The sequence below is a fragment of the Pseudorca crassidens genome, chromosome 4, assembly GCF_039906515.1.
Source record: "Pseudorca crassidens isolate mPseCra1 chromosome 4, mPseCra1.hap1, whole genome shotgun sequence".
NCBI classification, from domain to species: domain Eukaryota; kingdom Metazoa; phylum Chordata; class Mammalia; order Artiodactyla; family Delphinidae; genus Pseudorca; species Pseudorca crassidens.
Window position 1 is genome coordinate 152,079,766 of NC_090299.1, and position 27,652 is coordinate 152,107,417.

The 27,652-nt window shown below is 41.5% G+C and overlaps 1 protein-coding gene across 1 annotated transcript in view; it reads right to left on the reverse strand.

The window, feature by feature from the left end:
• Positions 1 to 24,432, reverse strand: part of RXFP1 (relaxin family peptide receptor 1) — a 96,917-nt gene extending 72,485 nt beyond the window's left edge. Inside the window, exon 1 of the mRNA XM_067737062.1 lies at positions 24,200 to 24,432. Within this exon, the coding sequence (XP_067593163.1) occupies positions 24,200 to 24,248 (49 nt within the window). The 5' untranslated portion in view covers positions 24,249 to 24,432. The remainder of the gene's footprint in view (positions 1 to 24,199) is intronic.
• Between the last annotated feature and the right edge of the window lie 3,220 nt (positions 24,433 to 27,652).

Consider the following 27,652-nt stretch of genomic DNA (forward strand, 5'->3'; position numbering starts at 1 on the left):
TACTGAGTGAAAATCAGTGGCTTTCTTTTTTTCAGCTGGAGGACAAATTATTGTCATTCCCTTATAACTAAAACATACGTATCTGCATTTCGTGGGTCTGGGGGAACTGTAGTGCACAGAAAAGGGAAAGATGGTCCAGACTTTTTGCAGTGATCATAGCTTCTCTTTAACTTAATTGGGTGCCAGAGTAATTCAAGGGCCAAAGCCAAAGAGGAAGTACAGTGAAGCATTTTAATAATGTGGTTTTGAGGAAACTGACCTCATTAACCATATAGTGAGGTGATTATGCTGGGGCTGGTTATCATTTCTGGGGGGAGACGTGATCTGACCTGACTTGTGCCCAAATCTTGAATCCCTCTATCAGAACTAAAATCTTAAGGGTTCCAGTAAACATATCTTGGAAGCTAAGTTCCTAGGGATTTATCACTAATGGAATAAAACTGAGCTCTTTTACTTTTTGACAGACCTTGACAGAAGCGCACAAGCACTTACGAATGTGTCCAGGGAACCCATTTTCTATGGAAAACACTAACTCAGTGAAATTATAACCCTCATTCTGTAACAACATTAAACGTTAAAATGGAAAATGTCAGCATGGTTAGTCTGGAATCAATGCAGTCACCGCTTAGAGACAGTTCTGCTAACTTAGGTTCAAATAAAGGAGGTGAGTGTTGTTTAATTGTTTGTAGTGTTTCTGAATAGCCATGGCTTTTGCAAACAGTAAGATAAGAGTCTCATTGGATTCTATGACTTATTACCAGCATTTGAAATCCTTTTTATAGTCTATGGAAAATATGCAGTATTCTTCTTTTCTTGGGTAACTACCCACAGCATAAAATGTATAGAGGCAGTTTGCTAAAATACTTTGTTAGGAAGCAAAATTTACAAAAACAAAATATGAAAAACCATGTACAAAGGCAAACTTGCCCTATATTTAACCCACTTATTTTATAGTTTCTATTTTAAATGCTAACTATCAATAAGTATTTCAGATATCCAACGACAAAATAAGTAAAAATACCAGTAGTAATAGGGCGTTATTAAATAAATATATAATGTAATTATAGAACTCTGCATTCTCGTATAGATATTCAGTTCAACATTTTGGAAAGTGAGGTAGATATACACCTACTAATATAATTAGATATTCAATACATATCACTGAGTTACAGAAAGTATGTTGAACAACAGCCTATATAGTCTGGTTTTATTTGTATAAGATATATATTTATATCATTTATAAAATTCTGATATACTAACAAGAAGCTATTGCCAGTGGTTGTCTTTGGGAAGTGGGACAATAATGGTAAGAGAAAGGGGTGATTTTACTCTTCAGTTTATATCCTTGGGAAAATTTGGACTTTTTTTTTTTAAGTGACTATTCTTTAATAAAAATAATCTGGAAGAGGGATAAATTGGGAATTTGGGATTAACAGATACACAGTACTACATATAAAGTAGATGAACATCAAGGACCTACTGTATAGCACAGGAAACTGTATTCAATATCTTGTAATAACCTATAATGGCAAAGAATCTAAAAAATAATATATATGTATATGTGTGTGTGTATAACTGAGTCACCTTTCTGTACTCCTGGAACATTGTAAGTCAACTATACTTCAATAAAAAAAAATAATCTGAAGCTATTTACAGATGATTCAAATGCATGAAAATCTGGTTTTGGGGCAATAGATGAAAATACACTGATTGTAATTAGCTGGTTTTCTTTAGACCTTTTGAAACGAGGTAGGACCAAGCCAGTGGCTCTCAGTCAGGGATGATTTTGCAGCCGAAGGGACATTTGGCAAAGTCTGGAGATACCTTTTAGTATCACCACTTGGGGTGTGCTGCTGGCATCTAATAGGTAGAGTCCAGTGATGCTGCTAAGTATCCCACAATGCACAGGACAGCTCACCCCGCAAAAGTTTTATCGTCCTCAAATGTCAGTAGTGCCCAGGTTGAGAAACTCAGAATTAGGCATTGGTGAAGCACCAGTGGGAAAGCACCCCGTGTCAGCGGCCCGTGAACACGTGCGCTCGTTTGCGGGGCAAGCAGTTCATTACGTCTGTGGCTTATTTATCTTCTAGTGGAGATTTTCTAATTGATTTCACGAGATCTTAGAAGTAGATGGACATTACCAAGCAGGGGGACCCGTGCAGCTGTTGTATCTCTTGAAAGGCTGTGATTGCTGTTGTTTTGGCAGGTAACATGGGGAAGAGGCTGCCGTTGGTCCTGTGCTCTGATGCCAGGGACGATTTTCAAGTTAGTTATGAGGAATCGTTTCTTAGCTACAAGGATCATTAAACAATGGATTGGGTTACTAAGAGAATCTCTGGAGGTTTTGAAAAATTGGATAGAAAATTTAAGGATATTCTGCCAAAATTGAGGGGATCAGCCACAAAATATTTTCAGGCTGCTTGAACTAGTTCCATCAATCTATGAATAACATAAACAGATGTTTCAAAGAAGTTACCATTTAAAGGAACATTTTAGACTTCAAATTTGAGATTTTGCCATGTGTGTACTCTGATATACACAGAAAACCTTGAAAAATTCAATTGTCTTTACCTCAACAAAGCTGAAAAAAAAAAAAACCAAAACAAAACAAAAAGAAAAACACACCAATGTCCTGACAAAATCCAGGTACTCAATATCCCTTCGTGATCTTGTCTTAGTCCAGTTTCTCCCGTCTGACTGCAGAACTTAACACAGCATTGACCCATGAACAGATCTGTTTGTGGTCCCCAGCTGTGCCGTGCACACTGCTGCCTCCTTCCAATGAGAAGGGAGAGGGGCCTTGATGCCACTCGGCAGTGTTCTCTCTCCCATGCACTCTTCCATCTCCTAGACGATTATTTCCTTCCTTCTCTCCTCGAGCCTCCAGCACCTCCTGAGGCCACCCGAGGAGCCTCACAAATCCCCGCATGGACCCCCCCCCCCCCCCGCCCCGTGAGCTCCACCTCTTCCATGCCCCCTTCACGTTGTCTAAATCCAGCCCCGCCCCTGAGCTCAGCCTCCATCCCTCTCTCCTGCTCAGGACGGATCCAGCGGTTCTCCCTTCTCTCTCAGCATCGTCCATCTTCACCTCTTTCCTGAAACATGCTCTTGGGTCTCCCTTCTTAAAAACAAGCCAGAAGAAAACACACTTCTTTCCCCATGCCAAGTACATCCTCATTTCTCATCTCCCGTTTTTAGAAAAACTTGTCAGAAATTCTATATTGGTATCTCTGATTCAAGTTTTGGGTGTAGCTTTACTTCTAAAGATTTGGAGATCTATTGAACACAAGAGTAAACTTCTTTTATGAATTTGGGTTATTGTGTTTGTAACAGGGAAGAACAAACCTGACTCCATATTGGAGCTGCTTCTTTTACTTTAACCTTTATGTTCTATTGCTTTTGCTACAAGTTAATCACTAAAGGGATGTTGCCTACAGCTTAAAGCGTCCACAGTGGCCCATCTCTGGGAACCCTGCCTCCCATGCCTGAGTGTTAAGCTAAAATACTTGTGTTTAGCTCCCAGGAAACGTCCTGACCAGGCGCACCTCTGAATGGCTGCAGGAAGGAAGACATTAACACATCTCCTCTCCAGAGTCTGGTTGGACCAGGAAAGACTTACAACAACTTGTCAACATTTTCCCTTTACCTCCTCACCTCTCCCTCTTTGCTCTATAAGATAAACTAGCATCCAAACCCTGGGCAAGATGTTTCTTTGGGACATGAGTCCACCATCTTCTCTGTCTGCTGGCTTTCTGAATAAAGTCACTGTTCCTTGTCCCAACACCCTGTCTCTCCATTTATTGGCCTGTCATGCAGCCAGCAGTATGAACTTAGACTTGGTAACACACTGATGCCTTAGGGGCTTTGAAGGCACTCATGTCCTATAACTTTCACCACAGACTCCTGTGCTTTTGGAGTCCTGTCAAATTTTTATGGTTTTTCCTCCACAATTCTTTATCAGCTGTCACTTCAACTATCATTAATCTGTCTGCTCTATAGAGTCAGTGCTCTGATTATCATTTCTAATTTTTTACTTAAATCTGCTATGGCTAAAAATGCAGATACTCAGACGTTATGTGTAGACCTGTTTGTGAAATGAGCAAACGAGCTATGAACGAGGGCCTGATAAAGGACAAGATTTCCTTCTTTCTCTTTTTTAAATGCCTGGGTTTTCAAGAATCAAAGTTTTGGAGATTCTAGAATGAGTGGTCTTTAGTTGGGTGAGATGTTATTGTAAACATTGCTTAGGGTTTAGTATTCTGCCATAGTAAACATCCAGTGAGCATATATTGAAGGAGTGCACATGCTTCCCAACACACAGAATAGCTGGAAGTTCTAAATTTTGTATTTCTACATTTCCAGCATAGGCCTCAAACTATGACACAACTCTTTTCACAACTGTCCAACCATCCCATTTGATTCCTTCTCAATTCATAGATGACACTAGTAGTGCAGCCAAGAAATAAAGACCATGAATCAGGGGCTGTTGTACATCTTCTTAACAGGCTTTCCATCCAGCAGTGCCTTTCCACTCCTCCTCTCCCAGCTGTGATTCCAGTCTGGATTAGCTCATGTCTGGCTGGTACACTTTTAATGGCTTCCTTTGGATTACGCTTTAGCCTTAGAGCCAAAGCCTCCACAACTGGCCACAATCTACTTTCCTAAACCTAAGAGTCCAGTACATTGACCTTTGCACTCTGATCAGTAGTTTTTCCTTTCATGTTTTAAGCATTTACTATATTTGAGGCACTAGCGTGAAACACTTTACATACCTTATTTTATTTCATCCTCGTAACAATGCCATTGAGTAGTTATTAATATTATCATGACCTTACAGCTTAGAAGGTAAGGCATAGAGGAATAACTTGCTTGGGGAATCACAGAACTAGGAAGTGGCAGAACTGGGATTCAGACTCAGGTCTGTCCGACTTCAGAACATGTGTTTTTACCCACTGCCCTCTACTGGTCCCCCCACCGCCTCCACTGACCTGCTTATAAGACCCCTGAAAAACCATTCATATTTGTGCTTCCCTTTCTTGGCTTGTGACAGTTTTGCTGCATATCTTATTATCAGCTAAGTCTTACCCTTCAAGACCAAGGTCAATTACACCTTCAAACTGACTCCCTCTCTGACTGTTTCTGTCCTGGGTGCGCTGTCACCCTTTTAAATCTTTCAGTGCAGGGATGAGATGCTGGCTGCTTCATAAAGGTATTTTATGTTGTGTTGCCCTGGGTGTCCCAAGATGTTTCCCAACAAGGCCAAAGACAAGAATGGTGCATCTAAATAGATGTGGTCCCGTTGCTACTTGGCAGACGTGTTGGAGATGGAAGCTCTACAAATTCAGACTCAGGGTTCAGAGGAGCAATGAACCACTTCTCCCTCCTTCACATTTAGAGAGTAAATTAAAAAAGTAAAAAGGGAAAAATACGGTTTTCTCATTATTTTTCCTTTTTGGAGAAGTTTCCAGAAACAAACAACTGGATTGATGAAGCCTCATGGAGAATTTTATATTTAATGTCCAAGGTATGGGCAAGAGGGTCCAAACAGAGCAGAGTGGAACATAGGCACCATGTATTCTGAGCGGCAGATCTGACAATGCTGATAGTAGAGTTATGTTCTATTCTTGGGTGTGCCTCTCAACTGATGGGTGAATTTGGGCAAGGGACTTCACCTTGCTGGATTTCAGCTCTCTTCACCTGTCAAAGGTGGAGACAGTACCAGTGGTTGTAATATTATTTGACTCTAGGAGGAAGATGAAGTGATAATAAAACTGTGTGAAAGTTCATTTTTCAAGGGGATGTAGAAGGGAGAGAAGATAAATGAAGAAAAATTGAGAAGGCACCTAGAATAAAATTGAGCAGGAGAGAATGAGTAAATCTACATAGCGTTGGAGGAGCCAGAGAATCTGTATGTTGCCCACCTGTTGTCCATCTCCCCTTTGCATCTCAATGCCTTCAGTCCCGGCTGAGGAGATGTCTGGCTTCAACAATAAGGTTACTCTTGTTTCCCACTTTTCCTGCTGCCTTGGCAATTAAGCACGGCTCTGGGACCAAATCCTGACCAGTGAGATCTAAGAAGCAGAAGTCTTCTAAAGGAATTCCTGGGAAAGCTAACCGGGAAAGATGGAGCTACATGCCACCCTTCCCTTTCATCCTGCTTTGAACATGGACTTGATGTCTGGAGCAGCAGTGGCCATCTTTCCATGAATTAGGAGATAAGCCTGGAACATAATAACCAGCACAAAGGACGGTGGACTGGGAAATACAGGAAAAGATGAGGACCCTAATGGCATGGCTGGACAGCTGATCTGTTGTCAGCAAACACTTTCTGCCGGACTGTTTATGTGAGAAAAATAAATTCTTATTTGTTTAACCCACTGATGATTGGTTTTTCTCTTTGTTGCGTGTAGAGTGCATTTCTCACTGATAGAGAGGGGATGGATGAAAACAGCAATGCAGGCTCCCTACCTGGAGGGGAACATCAGAGCTCCGAGGGTGAAGGAACCCTGGAAATGATTGCCAACCAGGGAAGGGGAAGTGCGGGTTAGGGTTAAGGCTACAGAGATGACCTTGAAAGTTACGATAGATAAATGCAAGTCTCTGAAGATTGTCTGAGGACAACTAGAAGAATAAGGGACAGGTTAAAACAGGAAGTCCCGTGAGTCACAATTTTAAAGAAAAAGAAATGAAAATGTGAGGAGATGCTTTACCAAGAGATCAGACCCCAAACATAGCAGGTAGCTTTCCTCTGGTGTATTTCTATGACGACTTCTGTAACAGTCTTGTGTTTACATCAGACAAATGCAAATTGAGGAATATTCTATAAGACAACTGACCCATGTTCTTCAAAACTCACGTCATTGTCTCCAGATTAAAGGAAGCTACAGAGCTGAGGATGTGATCCTGGCTGGAGCCTGGATTAGGAAAAAAATATTTTTTTCTATAAAGGACATAATTAGGAAAATTGATGAAATATGAATATGGATGTTATATTAGATAGTCTAATTTTATTAATGTTAAATGTCTTGAATTTAGTCATCGTATGGCGGCTAAGAGAATGTAGTTTTTAGGAGATCCAGGCTGAAATGCTTATGTGGGAAGAGTCATGATATCTGCAATTTACTCTCAAATCATTCAGCAAGAAAACATATGCATGTGTGTGAGTTTGGTGAGAGAGAAAAAGTAAATGTGGGAAAATATTAATGGGTGAATCCAGAGGAAAGGTATATCGGTATTCATTGTACTACTTTTGTAGGTTTGAAATTTTTCAAAGTACAATAAAAAAGCTTGGTACATATTTTAATCTTTTAAACTTATTGTAGCTGAAATGGTTTGTAAAGTTTCCAGGTTTTAGATTTTATTTTTTGGCTGAGACACGTGGCTTTCAGGATCTTAGTTCCCCAACCAGGGACTGAACCTGGGCCATGGCAGTGAAAGCGCTGAGTCCTAACCACTGGACTTCCAGAGAATTCCCTAGAATTTTTATTATTTGAAGAATATTTAGCTTACTCCCATCTGCCTGGTATTTGGACACATACCCACACGGTTTTTAAGTAAATATGAAATTACCTGGACACCGAGTGTGTGATGCATGTGTGCTTTAAGCTTTCTCAGAATCATGGGTGTGAGACACAAAGAATTTTAAATGCCAGAAATGTTATTTATAAGGCATGTCATTCCATATCATCTGTGTGTTTATGACTTGGAGTCTAATTTTGGAGTGTTATTTTTTTCCATCTTTGAAAATATTTTTCCAAGTGATATTTTTTTCCATCTTTAACCCAAAGGACAATTTCAAAGGCCTTTACAGGCTATGAGGGTTGGACAAAGTTTTATTGGACGTGACACAAATGTCTCACGATGCATAGTGGGGATATTACCTTTTGGGGAGGATATACGATAAGCAGGCTTCTAAATGCCATTATGGGGCAGCTCAGAGCAGGGACTGTTAGCCAACCGTCCATCTGCAGATTAAGATTAAGTGGCCACTGCTTCCATTGTAGAATTCCCACGTGGCTGTTATTTTGTGAATGACATATACCATGGGCTTAATTTGAATGCTTTTCCCTACAGCTACGTATTATTCAGCAAAGTCAAACAGGCTCATTTAAATCTGAAAGTAGTGTTCTCCTGATTCTGCCTTTTCTTGGAGTTACCACAACTGCAGACCATAGCAGTTCCCAACGCTTGGTGCCTACACCTGCACCCCCATGTCCAGCACAGGCTGAGTGTGCCTGCTGCTGGGCAGGGAGGGTGTCTTGGAAGTTCCCAGTGTGCCCTTGTGGACTCTCAGTAGGTCCTGTCACTTTTCAGTTCCCTCTTCCAGAACATGGGGATTAGTAAAACTCCCTCCCAGGGTTTTTGGTGTGATTAGACAAAACTAATGGAGGTGAAAGAGCCCCTTGCCTTTCACAGAAGTCATATGTATTAAATGTGAATTCCCCTTCTTTTTAAGTCCACTGGTCTTCTTTATTTTATATTGGAGTGTAGTTGATTAACAATGTTGTGTTAGTTTCAGGTGTACAGCAGAGTGATGCAGTTACACATATACATGGATCTATTCTTTTCCAGATTCTTTTCCCATTTAGGTTGTTACAGAGTATTCACCAGAGTTCCCTGTGCTATACAGAAGGTCTCTGTTGGTTATCCATTTATCCACTGGTCTTGATTTCCAGGTAATTTCTATTGTAAGTAACAACTGTGTTAAATTATATTTAACAGAATCTATACTGTACAACCCATGAAATTGTAAACAGCATGGGCCAAATATTGGCAGAGAAGCTGAGTCATGTGTGATCCGCTTGAATACTGACACTCTCTGAGATCAAGTAAAGGTTGCTTATGCTTTTCTTTTCTTATAAAAGTCTATCAGGAACTAGTAAATACTCCACTTAATCTTCTGTAGAGCTCTCCCTTTCTCAAATCATCCATGGTCGAGTTCTAGTGAACATAGGCCACCTAAGGGTACTTGGTTTGCGTTGCCAGCTGCCTGAAATTTTATTCCTGTTTATGCTGCCGTCTGAAATTAAGAGTGAAGCCTGTGGGGGTGGGGTTGGGGGAAGGGGCGCCCCTCGGTGTGGGAGCTCTTCTCACCCTGCCCTGGACGGTGCCCCTGGAGCATCCAGGTCATCCCTCAGGAGGCTGAGGCAAAGCGGTGGCATCCTTTCCTGTTCCCAGTGAGCCCCTCGGAACCCAGTGTGGTGCTGTGTGGCTGGCAGGGTCTTGGTGCTCCGGCAGGGTGTCAGGCCTGAGACTCTGAGGTGAGAGCCAAGTTCAGGACATTGGTCCACCAGAGACCTCCTGGCACCATGTAATATCAATCGGTGAGAGTTCTCCCAGAGATCTCTCTCAATGCTAAGACCCCGCTCCACTCAACAACCAACAAGCTCCAGTGCCGGACACCCCATGCCAAACAACTAGCAAGACAGGAATATAACACCATCCATTAGCAGAGAGGCTACCTAAAATCATAATAAGTTCACAGACACCTCAAAACACACCACTGGACATGGTCCTGCCGACCAGAAAGACAAGATTCAGCCTCAACCACCAGAACACAGGCACTAGTCCCCTCCACCAGGAAGCCTACACAACCCACTGAACCAACCTTAGCCACTGGGGGCAGACACCAAAAACAACGAGAACTATGAACCTGCAGCCTGCAAAAAGGAGACCCCAAGCACAGTAAGTTAAGCAAAATGAGAAGACAGAGAAACACACAGCAGATGAAGGAGCAATGTAAAGACCCACCAGACCAAACAAATGAAGAGGAAATAGGCAGTCTACCGGAAAAAGAATTCAGACTAACAATAGTAAAGATGATCCAAAATCTTGGAAACAGAATGGAGAAAATACAAGAAACGTTTAACAAGGACCTAGAAGAACTAAAGAGCAAACAAACAATGATGAACAACAAAATAAATGAAATTAAAAATTCTCTAGAAGGAATCAATAGCAGAATAACTGAGGCAGAAGAATGGATAAGTGACCTGGAAGATAAAATAGTGGAAATAACTACCACAGAGCAGAATAAAGAAAAAAAGAATGAAGAGAATTGAGAACAGTCTCAGAGACCTCTGGGACAACATTAAATGCACCAACATTCAAATTATAGGGGTCCAAGAAAAAAAAAGAAAGGGACTGAGAAAATATTTGATGACATTATAGTTGAAGACTTCCCTAATATGGGGAAGGAAATAGTTAATCAAGTTCAGGAAGTGCAGAGAGTCCCATACAGGATAAATCCAAGGAGAAACACACGAAGACATATATTAATCAAACTATCGAAAATTAAATACAAAGAAAACACATTAAAAGCAGCAAGGGAAAAAAACAAATAACATACAGCCGAATCCCCAAAAGGTTAACAGCTGATCTTTCAGCAGAAACTCTGCAAGCCAGAAGGGAGGGGTAGGACATATTTAAAGTGATGAAAGGGAAAAGCCTACAACTAAGATTACTCTATGCTGCCAGGATCTCATTCAGATTTGATGGAGAAATTAAAACATTTACAGACAAGCAAAAGCTATGAGAATTCAGCACCACCAAATCAGCTTTACAACAAATGCTAAAGGAACTTCTCTAGGCAGGAAACAAAAGGGAAGGAAAAGACCTACAATAACAAACCCCCCAAATTAAGAAAATGGTAATAGGAATGTACATATTGATAATTACCTTAAATATAAATGGATTAAATGCTCCAACCAAAAGACACAGACTGGCAAAATGGATACCAACACAAGACCCATATATATACTGTCTACAAGAGACCCACTTCAGACCTAGGGACACATACAGACTGCAAGTGAGGGGATGGAAAAAGATATTCCATGCAAATGGAAATCAAAAGAAAGCTGGAGTAGCAATTCTCATATCAGACAAATTAGACTTTAAAATAAAGAATATTACAAGAGACAAAGAAGGACACTACATAATGATCAAGGGATCAATCCAAGAAGAAGATATAACAATTATAAATATTTAGGCACCCAACATAGGAGCACCTCAGTACATAAGGCAAATGCTAACAGCCATAAAAGGGGAAATCGACAGTAACACAATCATAGTAGGGGACTTTAACACCCTACTTTCACCAATGGACAGATCAACAAAAATGAAAATAAATAAGGAAGCACAAGCTTTAAATGATATATCAAACAAGATGGACCTAATTGATATTTATAGGACATTCCATCCAAAAACAACAGAATACACTTTCTTCTCAAGTGCTCATGGAACATTCTCCAGGATAGATCATATCTTGGTCACAAATCAAGCCTTGGTAAATTTAAGAAAATTAAAATCATGTCAAGTGTCTTTTCCGACTACACCACTATGAGACTATATATTAATTACAGGAAAAAAACTGTAAAAAATACAAACACATGGGCTTCTCTGGTGGCGCAGTGGTTGAGAGTCCGCCTGCCGATGCAGGGGACGCGGGTTCGTGCCCCGGTCCGGGAAGATCCCACATGCCACGGAGCGGCTGGGCCCATGAGCCATGGCCGCTGAGCCTGCGCGTCCGGAGCCTGTGCTCCGCAGCGGGAGAGGCCACAGCAGGGAGAGGCCACAGCAGTGAGAGGCCCACGTACCGCAAAAAAAAAAAGAGCAGCAGCCAACTTGTGTTGGCTGCAGCCGCTTCCTCTTTAGAGATGGAGAGCAACCTCCACGCTCCTTGAGGGCTTGCTTTCAGTTTCTTACATCCTAGACTATTTTGGGTAAGTTGCCAGAGTTACTTCCTAAAGAAAAAAACTCTTTCTATCATGCTGTGCAAAACCTCCCTTCCAACTGCTTATGCCCTAAGTCTGAAGTCATTCTTGAGTGTGGCTCACAAAGGCTTCCTGGTCTTTCCAGGGAGCTCCTCCAACTGCACCTCCCAGCCTGTCCTCAGCCCTACTCTTAATGACTCCACCCAACTCCTAGTTTTCCCAGGTCTGGCCCCGCCCACCCTCCACCTGTGCCTGCCCTGCCTCCACCTCTTCCCCCGGAAGCAGTAAGTGGCAGGTCTGAATTGAGTTCAACTTGCTTGGTCAGTTTGCTCATCTGTCCCGTAAAATGAGAGATAATATTCATAACTCTGCGCCATGATTTTGGTGTTAGTATGGCGAGTGGAAAGAACTCAGATAAACGTGAATTCACGTCCTGCATTAAGCACTTAGGAGCCTGTGATCTTGGCTTTGAGACTGAGTCCCTCCTCTGTTGAGGGGAGGAACCATCGCCCTTCATGGTTCATGGGAGGATTTAATTAGACAACACTTTCAAGTGTTATCATTTAATCAGAACGTCAATACGGTAACTGGCTCACAACTGTAGCAATAAGATAGCATAAATAATTCATGTTAATCATCAGACTATGGCACCTTTGGCCTAGCACATTTCTTGTATCTAATCACATTATCAGTCATATTAAAAATTTGCAACAATTTCCCCAGGATGAATTTAAAAGTAGTTTAGCTTCCTGGGAGCTCTTTGGAGACGTGTGTTTGTGATGGTGCAGCTTCTAGGTAGGATGGGAGCATCATGACAGACTACTCTTTGTTCCTCTTATTTATCACAAACTCTGTTGTTTAAGACAGTCCATCAGAAAGGATTTGTGGAAGAAAGTTAATAAACAATTTTTCACAATTTGAATGACATTTCTATATTTTGGTGTTTTCGTCTATAGTATTGTAATTAATGTAGGTTAGATCAACAGGAGAAGAAAGCACTAGGTAAAATGCAGGGAAAAGAGATTGAAAACAAAAATCACACAAAAGGTAGGTGTAAGTGAAATAAGAGGAACCAGTCTGGGCAACAGAATGGAAGGTGGGAGGAAATAGCTCAGAAGGAGCATAGGATTTTGAGTCAGAATCCGAATAGGGTGGGCACTTTTTTGGGTGATTAAAAAAAAACTACCAAACAAAGATACCCCTCTGATAAAGTGAATAACCATACTTACTACCATTATGAAAGTTTTGCAAATTCTGATTTTTCCTTAGAAATTTCTTAAAAGTGGGAGTAAACATGTTCTTCATTAGTGTCCACGTAGCACGGTTGGAAATACAGCTAAATATTTCATATTATGTATCTTGCATATTCTCAAAGAGTTCATATTTTACTAGTGTATGTCGTTGTAATTATTGTGTCAAACATCTGTGGCTTTGCGTTTATAATTCCTACTTGTCAAATGCTCCATGCTTTTAGGATGTATCCAAATATACTTCCTTCTTGGTTATTCCTTTGTTTTTTTAACCCCTCCCCACTCATAGGAGGCAGGTGGACTGTACTTGATTGCTCAGGGAGTGTAGAGCTCAGAAGAACCTTTGTAGAAGAGTCATCTGCCAAAAATAGCCAATGGCAAAAGCCAGATGCTTGAGAGAGAATAGTTTTGAAACTTGGTATGCTTTTTTGAATTTGAGCATCTTGGCTTGACTATCAACACCAAATACTGAAGGACACAGAGCATTGAGCCTTTCCACAGCCTGTAGGGAAGGTCAAGCTTGCTTCCCTGAACTTGGTGATGGCTGTGTGTGACAACCTCCTGTCCCCTTGGAATTTAGAGCTCCTTAGGGGAAGGAGGAGGTGGGGGTCATTAGAGAGTGGGGCTGCCCAAGCAGAGGTGGTTAGAGTCTTAGATTCTAACGCGCAGCCCAAGGAAAGGGTGTGACTCTGGCAGAAGCCACGTGCTCTGCATGGCACCGGGGCCCGATGGCTGTGGGTCTGAGTCACCCCATGTCTCCCTTGCTTCCCGACACAGGAGGAAGGACCCTTGAGGTTTCCTAGGCTCTCCTGAGAAGGCTGGCTAGGAGCAGACAGTACATGTGAAGCGGCCTCTTGCTTGGGTGGGAAACATGGGTTATCTGGCCGGGTAGCCGGAGAAGGCGGAAGTGCTTGGGTAGGTGCCGATGCCCACGCCCAGAGGAACGAGCTACATCTCACGAGAAGCTGGCAAAGTTACGTAGATAATTCATCTCTCTACCTGCCCCCTCACGTGGATGTTTCCAAAGCTGCCCTCGAACCTAAAAGCTTTTGGGCAGAATTGGAAAAGGGTGGAGCAGGTAGACAATTCTTAAGTGATTAAGACTGTATTTTTTTAAAAAGTGCCTGATTTTTAAACCAAGCGATTTCGAATTAGCAAGTTTATCGTCCTGCTATTTTATGCAGGAGTCACGAGCTCTGAGTTGAGTCACAGCAACATAAAACTTCATTTTCTGCACATCTGACTGTTGAATTAAGTAAACAAGGAGCCCCTTAAATGGAGGTGGCCCTCAAGCCATGGCGGCAGAGGTAAGCAAACCAAAACCTAAGCCCATAAAGCCCTCAAGGTCATGAAACCAAAGAGCTGGGACAACCGATCAGAAACAGCTGACTAACCTCTAAGCAGTAGCCAAGCGACAGTCTCCTCACTTGGCCTCTGCAACTTTCTCTGTATGTCTCCCACTTCCCTTTCCAGTTTGGTGCTGTTCAGTTCAAATCCATTTTGCTCACATAAACTATTAAAATTTTAATTTGCCTCAGTTGATCTCTTAACATGAGATTTGTGGCCTAAAAGTATGGAAATTTGATATTATATACGATATCTGGTTTGGGTATACTTAATACTAATGATGGAACAAAACTGTTGGAGTGTGTGTGTGTGTAATAGTTTATAACATTCCCCACCACCCTCAAACTTCATGACAGAGAATGCTGGCATTGCCTTTTGACCTTCTTCTGTGAACTCCTCCTCTACCATAGGTGTTCTGAGGGAAAAAAAGGCAAAGAATGTTTTCTCCTGAAAAATGAGTCAGAATAGAAAGGAAACTTTGTGCCCAAGAACAGCAGAGGAGTGTAGCGGGAGTGGAGGCTGAGTGATGGGGAAATGAGAGGAAGATGGGGGTCCAGGCGGCCTTGGATTGGACAGAAATCGGGGTATAAAGAGGCAAAGGCTCGTGAGCATGGAAGACAGATGGACAAGAAGGGAGACCATGGGATTTGATAAGACTCCTTTTAGGAGATCATGTGTAAGGGGCTTTCTTTAGCTCCTTTCAGAGGAGTTAAGGAGGAGTTGTTCTAGATGAGTGTCTTTACCTGCGAGCCCACTCCAGGCCCGTACCACATATAACGGCTTTGAAGGGTTACACTAACATCATCGCCAACACATACACCTTGTCTTGTTCCTTCCCCTGTCTACATCACGGCCAGCTGGGTGGTTTCATCTCTGAGTGTTCGCTTTCTGTCTGCAAACACGAGTTTTATTCCATACCACGTGGCATCATTCTTTCTTTGCTCTGTAACATGCGCCTTGTTAAATTCCATTCTTGATCAGTCCTACATTCATCCTCCATTTGTCTATTCAGGCATTCATGATGACTATTCCACAGGCAAACTGTTGAGGGGATACAGTAATAGTAACATGCTTGGCCTTGACCTATCTGTTCTCATTTTAATTTAATAATTCTAGCTCGTGTTTATGCATGTCTATCTAGTAAGATATACATTATATCTGTCTTGGATTCTGAACTAAGGAACTTCGGAGGTAATGACTGAAACGGATCATGAGATTATATGGACGCTACATAAACTAGCTTAGAAACTTTGAAAAAAGATGCCTAAGAGCCAGAAGCACTACAAAAGGATTTGTACAGGTTTTTTTTTTTTTTTTTCTGATTATACTGAATTTGATGAACAAATGAGTTGCCACATTATTTCAGGTCAACACTGGGGACAAATGCTCAGTTGCTGAGAAAAGTTGCTGAACTTCAACAAACAAAAACTATCCCTTTTTCCAGGGAGCACAAATTGTTGTGCTGTGAGCTCAGAAGATCAGGGGTAGGGACTGCACCCAGAAGGGCAGAAATAAAAATCTATATTTAATGTAGCCAAACCAGCCACCTCTCCTGATCTTAACACAAAGAGGGGGGTTAAGTGGAGGTCAGGAGAAGCTAACAGACAGCCTGACTGCTGACGTCTTCTCGTCTAAGTTTGAAATGTGTGAGAACGCAGAAACATTTATAAAGCATGAGGCAGTTTTGCAATTTCCAACAATTCGGCCACAGCTAAGAAAGTCAAAATGGCAAGTCTTTTAGACCATTAAAAATCAGTCAAACATTTCCAGCCTGCTCTGGGAAAAACCTAAAATATCAAAAGGCTGGGGTGAGCAGCAGAGGATGAGAGAAAAGGCTGAAAAAGAAAGGTGAGGATCAGAGGCTTTGTGAGTGAACTCGATGGCGGCGTGATTGGTGTTCTCAGCGCCTGACACACCTCAGAACTTAATCAGTTATTTCACTAATTTATACTTGCAGTATGTGTCCTGCGTGAAGGCTTCCAAAAAAGCCTTTCTCAGCTTCTCTGATTTCTCCCAGTAGATCCACGTACACACATTTATAAATTTTGTTCAGAATTGTGTCAGTTCATGTCCATTTGCGTATCTTGGTCTGTAACATTTTAATCTGAAATCCGTAAAGAAAGATGTACCTGTTGAAATGGCCGCAACTACAGAAATTTGCAGGGTCGTAACTTCCTCAGCACTGCAAGGATCAGGTACTGGAACCATCTCACTAAATACTGCAAAATTAGCCAAAAATGTCCATGAATCCCAGTAACTAACTGCAAAATGCGGTGGGAGGATGGGGTATAATGTGCATATTGTGTGTTTAATAGGCAACTGTCCTCTGTGGAAGTGCGAATTCGTGAGGAGGGCATCTTAGAGAGAAGAGGTGGGTAGAAATAAGAATTCTGTGCAAAATTTGGAGCCAAGAGATTCTTTCGTGTGGATTTTGTCAGGAGGGGTGGTGAGCCTAAGGGATAGAGAGGACGGTTCAGATAAAAAAGGGGAGAAGGAAGAGCTGGTTGATTGGATCTGGGAATCAATACCTGGGCCACTCGGGGGCCAGGAGGGGAGATGCTGCTGGGATTCTGTGGGAATTTAAAGGAGGAGAAAGTGAGCACAGAGCAGGACCAAAACTTGAAGGAAGTGGGAGAGTGCCCGAGGAGACTTGCTTACCTTCTACTTTATCTCTCCATGCCTGGAGCCAAAATGCAAAGGCAGTCTCACCCCACATGAAAAGTAGGACGTCGGACTGGCTTGGTAGCCGAGAGTTTACTACCAGCGTGGGGTTTACTTGCTACTGAAGAGTGAAATGTGAATACCTTTGGGGAGCATCACGCAGCAGCGAAGATGCCCTGCACGGCTTGTGTCAGCGTCCCTTCAAGCCCCACGATATTGGAAAACGCGTGAGCCCATCTCAGGAAATGTCTGTGCTGCGGTGAGGCAACGGAGGGAAGCCAGTGTAGGGGCCTCTATTCATAGGAGCAGAGTCTCACCTGCACCCCGTCTCTCTGGTACCAGCCTCGGCGTAGACGCAGAGACAGAAGACGCGATGATTTGGGGGGTGGAGGGGAGGAAGGAGTTATGGGAGGGGTTAAGCACATAGGTATTTGGTGCCCAAGCTATTGGAGGGTAAGACAGAGAAAATAAAGCACCTGTCTTGAAACGAGAAGCAGTGAGATTCTGATCGTCTACCAACTAGTCCCGGGATGTAGACAGTTTTCTCCTGGACCCCTGCATGGCAATCTCAGTCTCATCCCAGCAGCACACGCCCAAGGCCTCTTACACTTTAGCGGGACACCCCAGGGGCCCCATTCATTCATCGGCATGGCATGTGATGAAAACGCTCAACTTTAAAGACAAGATAGTTGTCTGGGGAGCAGCATGGGAGCGAGGGATGCAGCAGAGAGTGGAAACATCCACGGGCTCTGAATTTACTCTGACAATTTGAAAAGCCCCTTTCCTTAAACTTGGACCTGAGTGCAAGCATGGACTTGGGAAGGTGTCAGCAGGACCCTTCTCTCCTCTGCCCAGTCTATCCTTGGTTAAGAAAATGTTTATCTGCCAGGCAGGGTGTGTGAAACATGATGACACAAGGTCAGTGTATTGCAAAATCTTAATTTTTGAGGCTAGGATTTTGGTGGGTAATAAATGTAATAATCCCGGGTTTAATAATCCCAGTCTAGGTTCTTTCTATTTAAAGGTGATGTTTTACCCTTCTGATTTTTCTTGCGTATCCTGTCCATCCTGTCCTACATATGAACCTGGAGACCCACTTTTAAAAGTGAGTAAAGGATAATAAAGCTGAAAAGAAAAGGGAGCACAGGTATCTGGCCTCAATTTCTTCCTACATGAAAAGTGAGGGTGTTGTACGCTGTGAGCTTCACATTTCCTTTGAACTCAGAAACGTCTAATTTTATAAAACTTAAATTTAAAAAGTACTTGACAGACCTAAGAGGAAACTGTTTCATCAAGTTGCGATTCACTGAGGACTCAGACTGCTGGAGACGGAAAAAGAGACTTCATATAATGTTTCTTTAAATGAATTAGGTAAGAATCAAGAGAAAAGACTGTTAGGGGAAAATAGTGCAGCGAAATGGTTTTTCAGTGGATTCGAGCACGTAGTTTTGTGACCTTCAAGCAGACACTCAACCCTCTACCAAAAAACAAAAAGGATGATTTAAAATCTCAACTGCCTTCTAAAAGGAGTGAACCTTACTATTAGAGAATGTATCAGATTATCTGCTGTCCCTTTTTGTAGTAAATCATGTGGGCACCTTGACTAGAGGTGGGCCTGGATTTTGGGTTTAGAGACAGGGGCTAAGGAGAGAGGTCTGTGTTGTTCTTCACTATAGAATGAGAACTTGAGCTCCTGGGGCAATGTGGGTAGGGGGCAGGTTGAGGAGGAAGGATAGGGAGGGAGAGGGGGACAGAGGAGCTGGCAGAGTGACCAGAGGTGACCAGAGTCCAGGGCTCCGTGTGGCCTGGAACAGCCAGTGAAAAAGCCGAGGGTCCCCCTCCCCCAAAATAATCTTCACATTTTTGGGGAGCACTGAATATTTTAAAAAGACATATTCATTATTATAGAAGGCGTAAGAAATAAGGTGGCTTTAGTTAATTCAGGTAATGTTGAAATAATTATAAAACAAATTTATTTAACAGAAAATCAAATCTCCAAATTATTATATAAACTACCACTATTTTACAGGAAAATGTCAATTCCTAACACAGATAACCAGGGATCCCACTTAATACTGTCCTTTTTTTCCGCTCAACATTTACCTTTGCTGTGATAGAGAATAAAAACTGAACTTGAAATACTCACAACTCGCCCCTGTTTGTTTCCAAAGAAGGAAACGGCTTTTGGTCTCAGTGACGGAGCCTAGTTATTCCGACCAGGGTGATGGGTGGGGATGCAGAGCTGAGAAGAGGAGAGGGTGTTGGACCACTGCGCGTGAGACAGGAAATAGGGCTGCTGCGACTGTGGACACAACGAGGGGGGAAGATATCCAGGGGGCGGGAGAAGTGAGCTAAGATGAGAATGAAGTCACTATGTACTGGTACTTCCTGTGGGTAAAGCTCTGTGCCATGGGCTGTAAGCAAAAGTGCTTTCCCAGCAAAATCCTGGAACCAGTACAGGTTGAGTCTAATTTTCTATTCATTCGCATTAGTTACACATCTATCCTCATTCATCAATCCCCGGTGCACGATGAGAAGTGTATGTAAAGCAGATGGTACCGGCCCATAGGAGGACATGCATGAATATGGAACATGGATTTCTCAAACTTCCCTGGGGTGAGGACAGCCTGCTCTAGTGGAAACTTTAAGTGTGGATTTACCAGTTCTGTGACCTTGGGCTCGTCAATATTTCTCTATTGCTTAATCTCCAAAATGGAAAAATATCTAACGTGCTTCATTAAAGGCCAGTGGGCTAGATGAGGGGATCTGTTCAGGTCCGTTTTAATTCTAAGATATTGTAGCTTTAGAAAGCATTAGCACTGAATCATGTTTTACTAGCGTAGGCCATTCAAGGACACAGACTTGGATTGAAAAGTCTTTTGCAACACTTACTAAGAGGTGATGCCAGGCTTGTGACTTAATATTTCTCATTTTCTGTTTCCTATTTTGTAAAGTGAGAATATCCCTTAAGGTTGTTACAGGGATAAAGTCAGATCATGTTTGTAAAGCATTTAGCACAGTTTGTGGTCCATGGAAAGCTCTCGATAAATGGGAGATACAATGACCACCACATCCATAACCGCAGCCCTAGAACTTGACACTAAAGTGGTACGAATGTGTACAGTTTGTTTGTTGGGAGATTTTTTTTTTTTTTTTTTTTTGCGGTACGCGGGCGTCGCACTGCCATGGCCTCTCCCGCCGCGGAGCACAGGCTCCGGACGCGCAGGCCGAGCGGCCATGGCCCAGGGGCACAGCCGCTCCGCGGCATGTGGTATCCCCCCGGACCGGGGTACGAACACGCGTCCTCCGCATCGGTAGGCAGACTTCCAACCGCTGCGCCACCAGGGAAGCCCCGTTGGGAGATTTTTGATTACTGTTTCAATCCCCTTACTAGTAACTGGTCTGTGCAGATTTTGTTCATTAATGTATGAATGCATAAAGAAGATGGGGTGTATATCCACAATGGATACTACTCAGCCGTAAAAAGAGAATGCAGTCCTGCCATGGGTTACATTTACAGCATGGATGAATGTGGAGGGCATCACACTAAGTGAAGTGAGGCAGATGGAGAAAGTCAAATACTGTATGATTTCGTTCATACGTGGAATTGAAAAAAACAAAACAAACAAATGAAGTAAAACAAAAACAAACTCATAGATACAGAGATTAGATGAGTGGTTGCCAGAGGGAAGGGGGTTGGGGGCGGGTGGGTGAAATGGGTGAAGGGCGTCAGCTGTATGGTGATGGATGGTAACCAGATGTGGGGTGGTGACCACTCTGTAGTGTATACAGATGTTGAATTATAATGTTGTACACCTAAAAATTATATAATAAAAAATGCTTATTTTTTCAGACAAAAAATAAGCCTAACTAGAATACCCAACTCCAGGCATTTCAGTTTAATAGGTTTGTCCTAATGTGTGAAATTAAGCTTGCAAAACGATTTAGTTCACAAATGTAATAATTTGTTTATCTTTATACAGATGATGGTGCTACATTTGCACAGACTTGTTAATTTTCTGTTTGAAATGTAAAGATGTGATTCCAAATTCATAGTAAGAACAATATAAAATTGTTAGCAACCTTAAAAAATGCCAGGTGAACTGTTATATACTCTGTAGTCTGCATATTGGAAAGTTTTTTCTTCCATCTTTTGGAGGTGGGTAAATATGCCAGTATTCTCCTTTTTCATGTACTAAAGGTCTGGTTTTTGTGTACTGATGGTTAGTTCAGGAAAGGCTCTTCCTGTCTTCCTCGTGGTTAGAGAAGACAGTTGCTATAAGATATGCCAGTACCGGGACCCAAGGCAAAGACCAGGTGGTCTTGTAAGTAGCCACTTGGAATCCAAAAGTGAGGACCTACCCAGATGGGTTGGGCCTTGGCAAAATACTAAAATAGATCAAGTTCATATCTGGGCCCTTCTATGTCCTATTTCCTTACTTATTACCTGCCTAAACAAAGTGTTAAGTAAAATGATTGTTTTTCGCTTGATGATACCATTTAAGTAATGAGTAAAGCGTGTGCTGATAAAGACTTAGGATACAATTCTTTCAGGGGATTGTTCTATAACTTTTAATTTTGCGCTAGTTTAGACCCACAAGAAGTGGCAGAAATAGTACAAGAGGTCCCATATACCCTTCGCCCAGCTTTCCCTAATGGAACCATCTTATCTAACCGGAGTACATTATCAAAACTCAGAAATTAACATTGGCACAATACAGCTAATTAGACAACAGATGGAGGAATTTTTTAAGAATAAGAAATTCTCAAAGCTGAAAGGAAATCTTTTCTGAATCTTAATGTCACCCCTCTCTGTGCACCCCTAGGCTTTTGCCCTTGTCTCACAGTTTGGTGGCCCTAGATAACTTTCCCTCTCCTCCACTCTAACCCTTCAGAGCGGGGACCATGCTGTAGACACCCTTTAGTCTTATTGCTTATTAAAGTAACTGGCATTCGATAAATATTTTTGGTTAAAAGGCTGACTGATAATTGCTTAGGTCTATAAAGGGCTTTCCGTTTTCAAAGCCCTGTGGTATACATGATCTCTACTGAGAATGTTCACGGTCTGGGAGAGAGTGTAGACTACGAAAGCATTCAAATCGTGGCATTTATTAGCTTGAGTCTTGTGACAAGGTACTGAATGTCCTTGGTCTTTCCTTCCTCATGTGCTTAATTGTATCTACATAATAGAGTTGTTCTGAAGATCCAAGGAGGTCACTTAATGTAATAAAGAACCGGACACAAGGGCTCTGGGAGGTAGATAGGGTAAAAGACTTTATTGCCATTTTACAAACTAAGGCTCAGAGGGTAAGTCATTGTGGAAAAGTATAGAGCTAGTACAGGGCAGTGCTGTCAAGCCCCTTCAATCTTCCATGATAGCACACTGTCCTTTCAAGGCAACAGGAGAGTGTGTTAACAAACAAACCACTAACAACAACCATGGAGTTAGTTATGGAGATTTAAGACGTTGTCATTATGTGGTTGACTTCTTCTGCTATATGCCCAGGAAATCCTCTCACTGGTGGGGCTTGATGATGGGATAAACTAACTGGTGAGTCATGGGTGTGGGCTGCTGGGTTGGGGGCCCCTGTCAAATGCCCCTCCAGCCCACCCACCCTGTTGACAGCATGTAGCCAGGAGTCTTGCTTGCCCAATTCTGCTTCTGGAAGGCATGGAGGGAGGAGGTTGACAATGCATTATCAAAATTTTTTAAAGGTCCAAAGATAAAATTAAAATGTTGGAGGGTTTGAAGATTATCATCTTCATCACTATTACCTATTTTCTGCTCATGAAGATAATTTTTTATTGACAAAAGAGAACATAGAACTTTTTTACTAAACATAGAACATTTTTACCAAATGACTGGTTAACACATTAGCCAAATTGCTTCTCTACCTGCCCTGAATACCTTTTCCATTCCCTTGAATCCCTCATCCTAGAATGCCTATTTGAAAGTATTCCTTTGGCTTATTCAATCTGCTCATTTTATTGAAATGGGAGAGGAGATAGAAAAATATGTTATGGATTTATGAGGGTGTTGGCTGCCAAAGTCAAAACACTTGGATTATATTAGAAACATTCAGTTTTTGGTGATGGTGTGCACTTTGACTTTTCATCCTCTAGTTAAAAAATGGGAATGTCAGCAATAAGATCAGAGACGGAGAAAGCTAGGAACTAGAATGTTTCCAAAGGATTTGGAGTCATTTCCTTGGTTACATGCAACCCCACATCTTCGACTGACAAGGTGAGGTGTACTAAGAGGTCAGGAAGACTGGAGATAAAGGAAAAAAATCACTTTGGTGCAGTGCATGCCATCAGCATTGAGAGAGTTAGGACTGAAATTTACTTTGAGGTATTCTTCAATAGAATGTTTTAGTGTAAATAAAACTTCTACAAACTTTTAAGAGACAGAGAAATGGAAGCATGCCTATGAATTCTAAATTTGTTACAGCTTAATAATTCCCAGCATCACAAGGTATGAAACGGACCCAGAAAGTTTTCTTTCTTGATTTGCTTTGACTTTCCTCATCATGTATTACCTAAGAAACATTTTATTTCTATTTACCTAATAAACTTTCAATAAGGTTTAATGAAGAACAAACTCTTTCCTTTGATTAAAAAGCAGATTTTCTGAAAATAAAACATGTATACGGAGAGGAAGCAAAAACTGTCATGATAGCCAAAGTAAAATGTCCATTTGGGCTCCTCATGTGTCTGTGGTTTTCATCGCTTTCTGCTTTCCCTGGTTTTTCTTTCAAGGAATAGTGAGAAACCGTGCTCAAAATAAAAAAAGGAGTTTTCTGAATGCATCTTTCCCTAAGGAGGCATACCTACGATACAAATCACAAAGGGCCAGGATAATGAAGCGCTATAAACACACAGGAGCCGGGAGCAAATGTACAGACCTCCCCAGGATGTGCCAATGGGCACATTCCTTGAACACAATCTCTTTAAGGACCACTCCTCTTGAAATATACCATGGCTTATAAAACAATTGTTAATATCAAACGAATTGGTTGTTACGAAGCATAGGTTTACATGGCATGTTAGTATTCTGGTTTTTCATATAAATACCAGAAATGTATTCAGAGGAATCATTCTGAAGTGAGATAACAGTTTTATCAGAAAAGGCAGTTGCACCTTAAAAGCATTCATGTCAGTAATAAACATTCGTACTTTTGATTATTTCATAAAATCCTAAGGTAGACAAAATTAAATGCTGAGCATACTTACAGTATTTTCCAAAAATCAAGATGTAGAGGAAGACAGGACCGGATGTCATTTCCTTCCCTCAGAGAAACTGATTAATGAAAGTGAATACAATTTGATCCCGGCTTCTGAGTCGCATCGGCTCACGGTGGTTGTGTGCTATTTCTGTCTCAATCTTAGCAGCTACAAAGCAGCTGCTCCCCCCTCCTCTCCCCTTGACTCTCTCTCTCTCTTTCCATTCCCTCTTTTTTCTTTCTTCCTCTCTCAGAATCTCTCCTCCCCACCCGCCTTCTCCAAAGTCTTAATATCCTTCTTCACACACACACACACACACACACGCACGCACACACACACGCACACACGCACAGACAAAGCTGAGCAGGGATGAAAAGTTTCAGACAGAGAACACACAGGCTCTTTTTGTTGACTCCGAGCATCATGCTTGCATGCCCTGTGACAGTCTACAAAGGAGGGTGTGTATGAACTCTGACAAATGTCTGAACTGATCAAAGTCATGCAGAGAGACAGACATCGAGCTTGGAGGTACATCAGAAGCCCAAAGTGTTTTTTCCCCTACGACGGGGGACTGGGAAATGGACAGAACTACACAGGGCAAAAATGCCTTTGTGGAATTAGCTATAAGGCAAGAATTAAAGAGTAACTTCCAGCAATCTTTTATGAGCTGTCTGAGTTTAGGCATTTGAAGGATAGGATATTGTTCAAAGAACAATCTAAAGCGATGACAAAACAATCTTAAATTTTCTCAGACTTGTGAGTTTTACTACGGTGGAGACCACGCTGGGTCATTGGCTGTGGAGTCAAACCTTCCTGGGTTTGAGTCACAGTCTGCTTCTTGAGAGTTGTGGAGTTGCTAATTCTTGGCCGAGCCTTACCTCTCGGGAGGAAAACATCTCTCCAGCCAGGTAGCTGTGATCAGCACACAGCACACTGAATGTCTGGCATGGGTTCTAGAGCATTGTGGGTGGTTACTAAATGGCAGCCGTTCATAGGATGATGACTGTTATTATTTTTAGCAGTGGGGGGAAAAAGCATGTAAATGTAAAGAACATTTGCATGGAATGCATTTTCTTTTTTATTTTAATTTTTATTGAAGTATAGTTGGTTTACAATATCATGTTAGTTTCAGGTGTACAGCACAGTGATGCAGTTATACATATATGTGTAATATGTATATACATACATATTCTTTTTCAGATTCTTTTCCTTTATAGGTTATTACAAGATATTGAATAGATAGGGGCAGGACAGGAATAAAGACGCATACGTAGAGAATGGGCTTGAGGACACGGGGAGGGGGAAGGGTAAGCTGGGACGAAGTGAGAGAGTGGCATGGGCATATATACACTACCAAACGTAAAATAGATAGCTAGTGGGAAGCAGCCGCATAGCTCAGGGAGATCAGCTAGGTGCTTTGTGACCACCTAGAGGGGTGGGATAGGGAGGGTGGGAGGGAGATGCAAGAGGGATGAGATATGGGGATATATGTATATCTATAGCTGATTCACTTTGTTATAAAGCAGAAACTAACACACCATTGTAAAGCAATTATACTCCAATAAAGATGGTAAAAAAAAAAAAGATATTGAGTAGAGTTCCCTGTGCTATACAATAGGTCCTTGTTGTTTATCTATTTTATATACAGTAGTGTGTATCTGTTAATCCCAAACTCCTAATTTATCCCTCCCCCAAGCTTTCCCCTTTGGTAACCACAAATTTGTTTTCAATGTCTGTGGGTCTATTTCTGTTTTGTAAATAAGTTCTTTTGTGTCATTTTTTAAAGATTCCACGTATAAGACAAACATCATATGATATTTGTCTTTGTCTGGTTTACTTCACTTAGTACGATAATCTCTAGGTCTATCGATGTTGCTGCAAATGGCATTACGAATGCATTTTCTTTAAACTAGGTTATATCATTCTTATTTTGCAACGGGGTCACTTATTGCTAGAACAAAGGGTAGCACTTTGACATGAGAAATTTGTTTGTGAAGTTAGTCTCCTAACCACTCTTCATGTAGAGTCTATTTAAATTACTTGACTTTATGTCATTGACTCCAATGTATCATTGACCTCTATTTCTACATGGTGGCTGTACGGTTACACTGACACTGCTTTTCTTTTTTCCTGTGGAAGTAATTAACACCATGAAACGAGAAATGAGGTATACGCATCCTCACAATTCCTTCTTCATTCAGCAGATTTATTTAGTGAAAACCCCATTCTTTTGGTAGAAATGTTTACGGTTAACTGGATTTGAGTGCTCATTTCATGTTCAATAAGTGTTTCTTAAATGTTTATTGTTTATAATAATACTAGAATTGTTTTAAGTGGTTAATAATTTAAACAATTATTCTAGAAATAGTGCTTCCTGGAAGGATGCTGTGGGACATGTCAAGGGCAGACCCATCAGAAGCTTCTCAACAGTGAAGCTGAGGAACTTGCTTGGGGAAGTGTCCGGCATAAAGTCAGCTGTTAATACAGAGGTTTTTGATGCAATGCTGATGTTATTTCGTCAGCTTTGAACATTTTGCCTGATGTCACAGACATACACAATTGACCAGCAGCCAGGGAATACTCTTCAGCAATATATACTTGTGACGTATTTTTAATCTCAAATTATCCCTGCAAAGCTTCAAAATAATTTCTCATTTCATTAAGATGATATTAGATTTTGGTAACATAGCTATTTACCCTGAGGAACAGTTTTAGACATTTGATTTTTCAGGATAACACTTTTTTCTTATTTCTAGCAAAGACAGTGAATCTGGAATATTAGTTTTATATAGGCATGTTGGTGGAAAAAAAGTGAGCGTATCAGAGACACACTGCAGCAGACACTATTTTTTACTTAGGGCCAGAGAGTCCTTTACTGTGAAGGGCTGTCTTTTGCCTTGTACTGTAGTCTGTTAAGCAGCATCTCTGGCCTCTACCCACTAGGTGTCGATAGCACGCCCAGGTTGTGACAATTAAAAATGTTCCCAGATATTGGCAAATGTCTCCTGGGGGCAAACTTGCTCCTGGTTGAGAAGAACTTCACTGTAGCAAAAGACTTCCCTGAACAATGTTTAAATATTGATTTTTACCAGATAATTGAAACAGAATTCTTCTTACTTATATTTAAATTAAAGTGTTTTCTCACTTTCTTGTTCTGCCGTTTTTAAAAATTTAATTTTATTAAAAAAATTTTTTATTGGAGTATAGCTGATTTACAATGTTGTGTTAGTTCTTGTTTTGCAGTTTTGAAGACATACTTTGAAAAGTTTTAAAAACAAATAGATGTTGGTGGGGAGACGGATAAATCGGGAGCTTCGGATGAACACACACACTACTATATATAAAGTAAATAACCAACAAGGACCTACTGTATAGCACGGGGAACATATTCAATACTCTGTAATAACCTATATGGGAAATGAATCCGAAAAAGAATGGATATATGTATATGTATAACTGAAT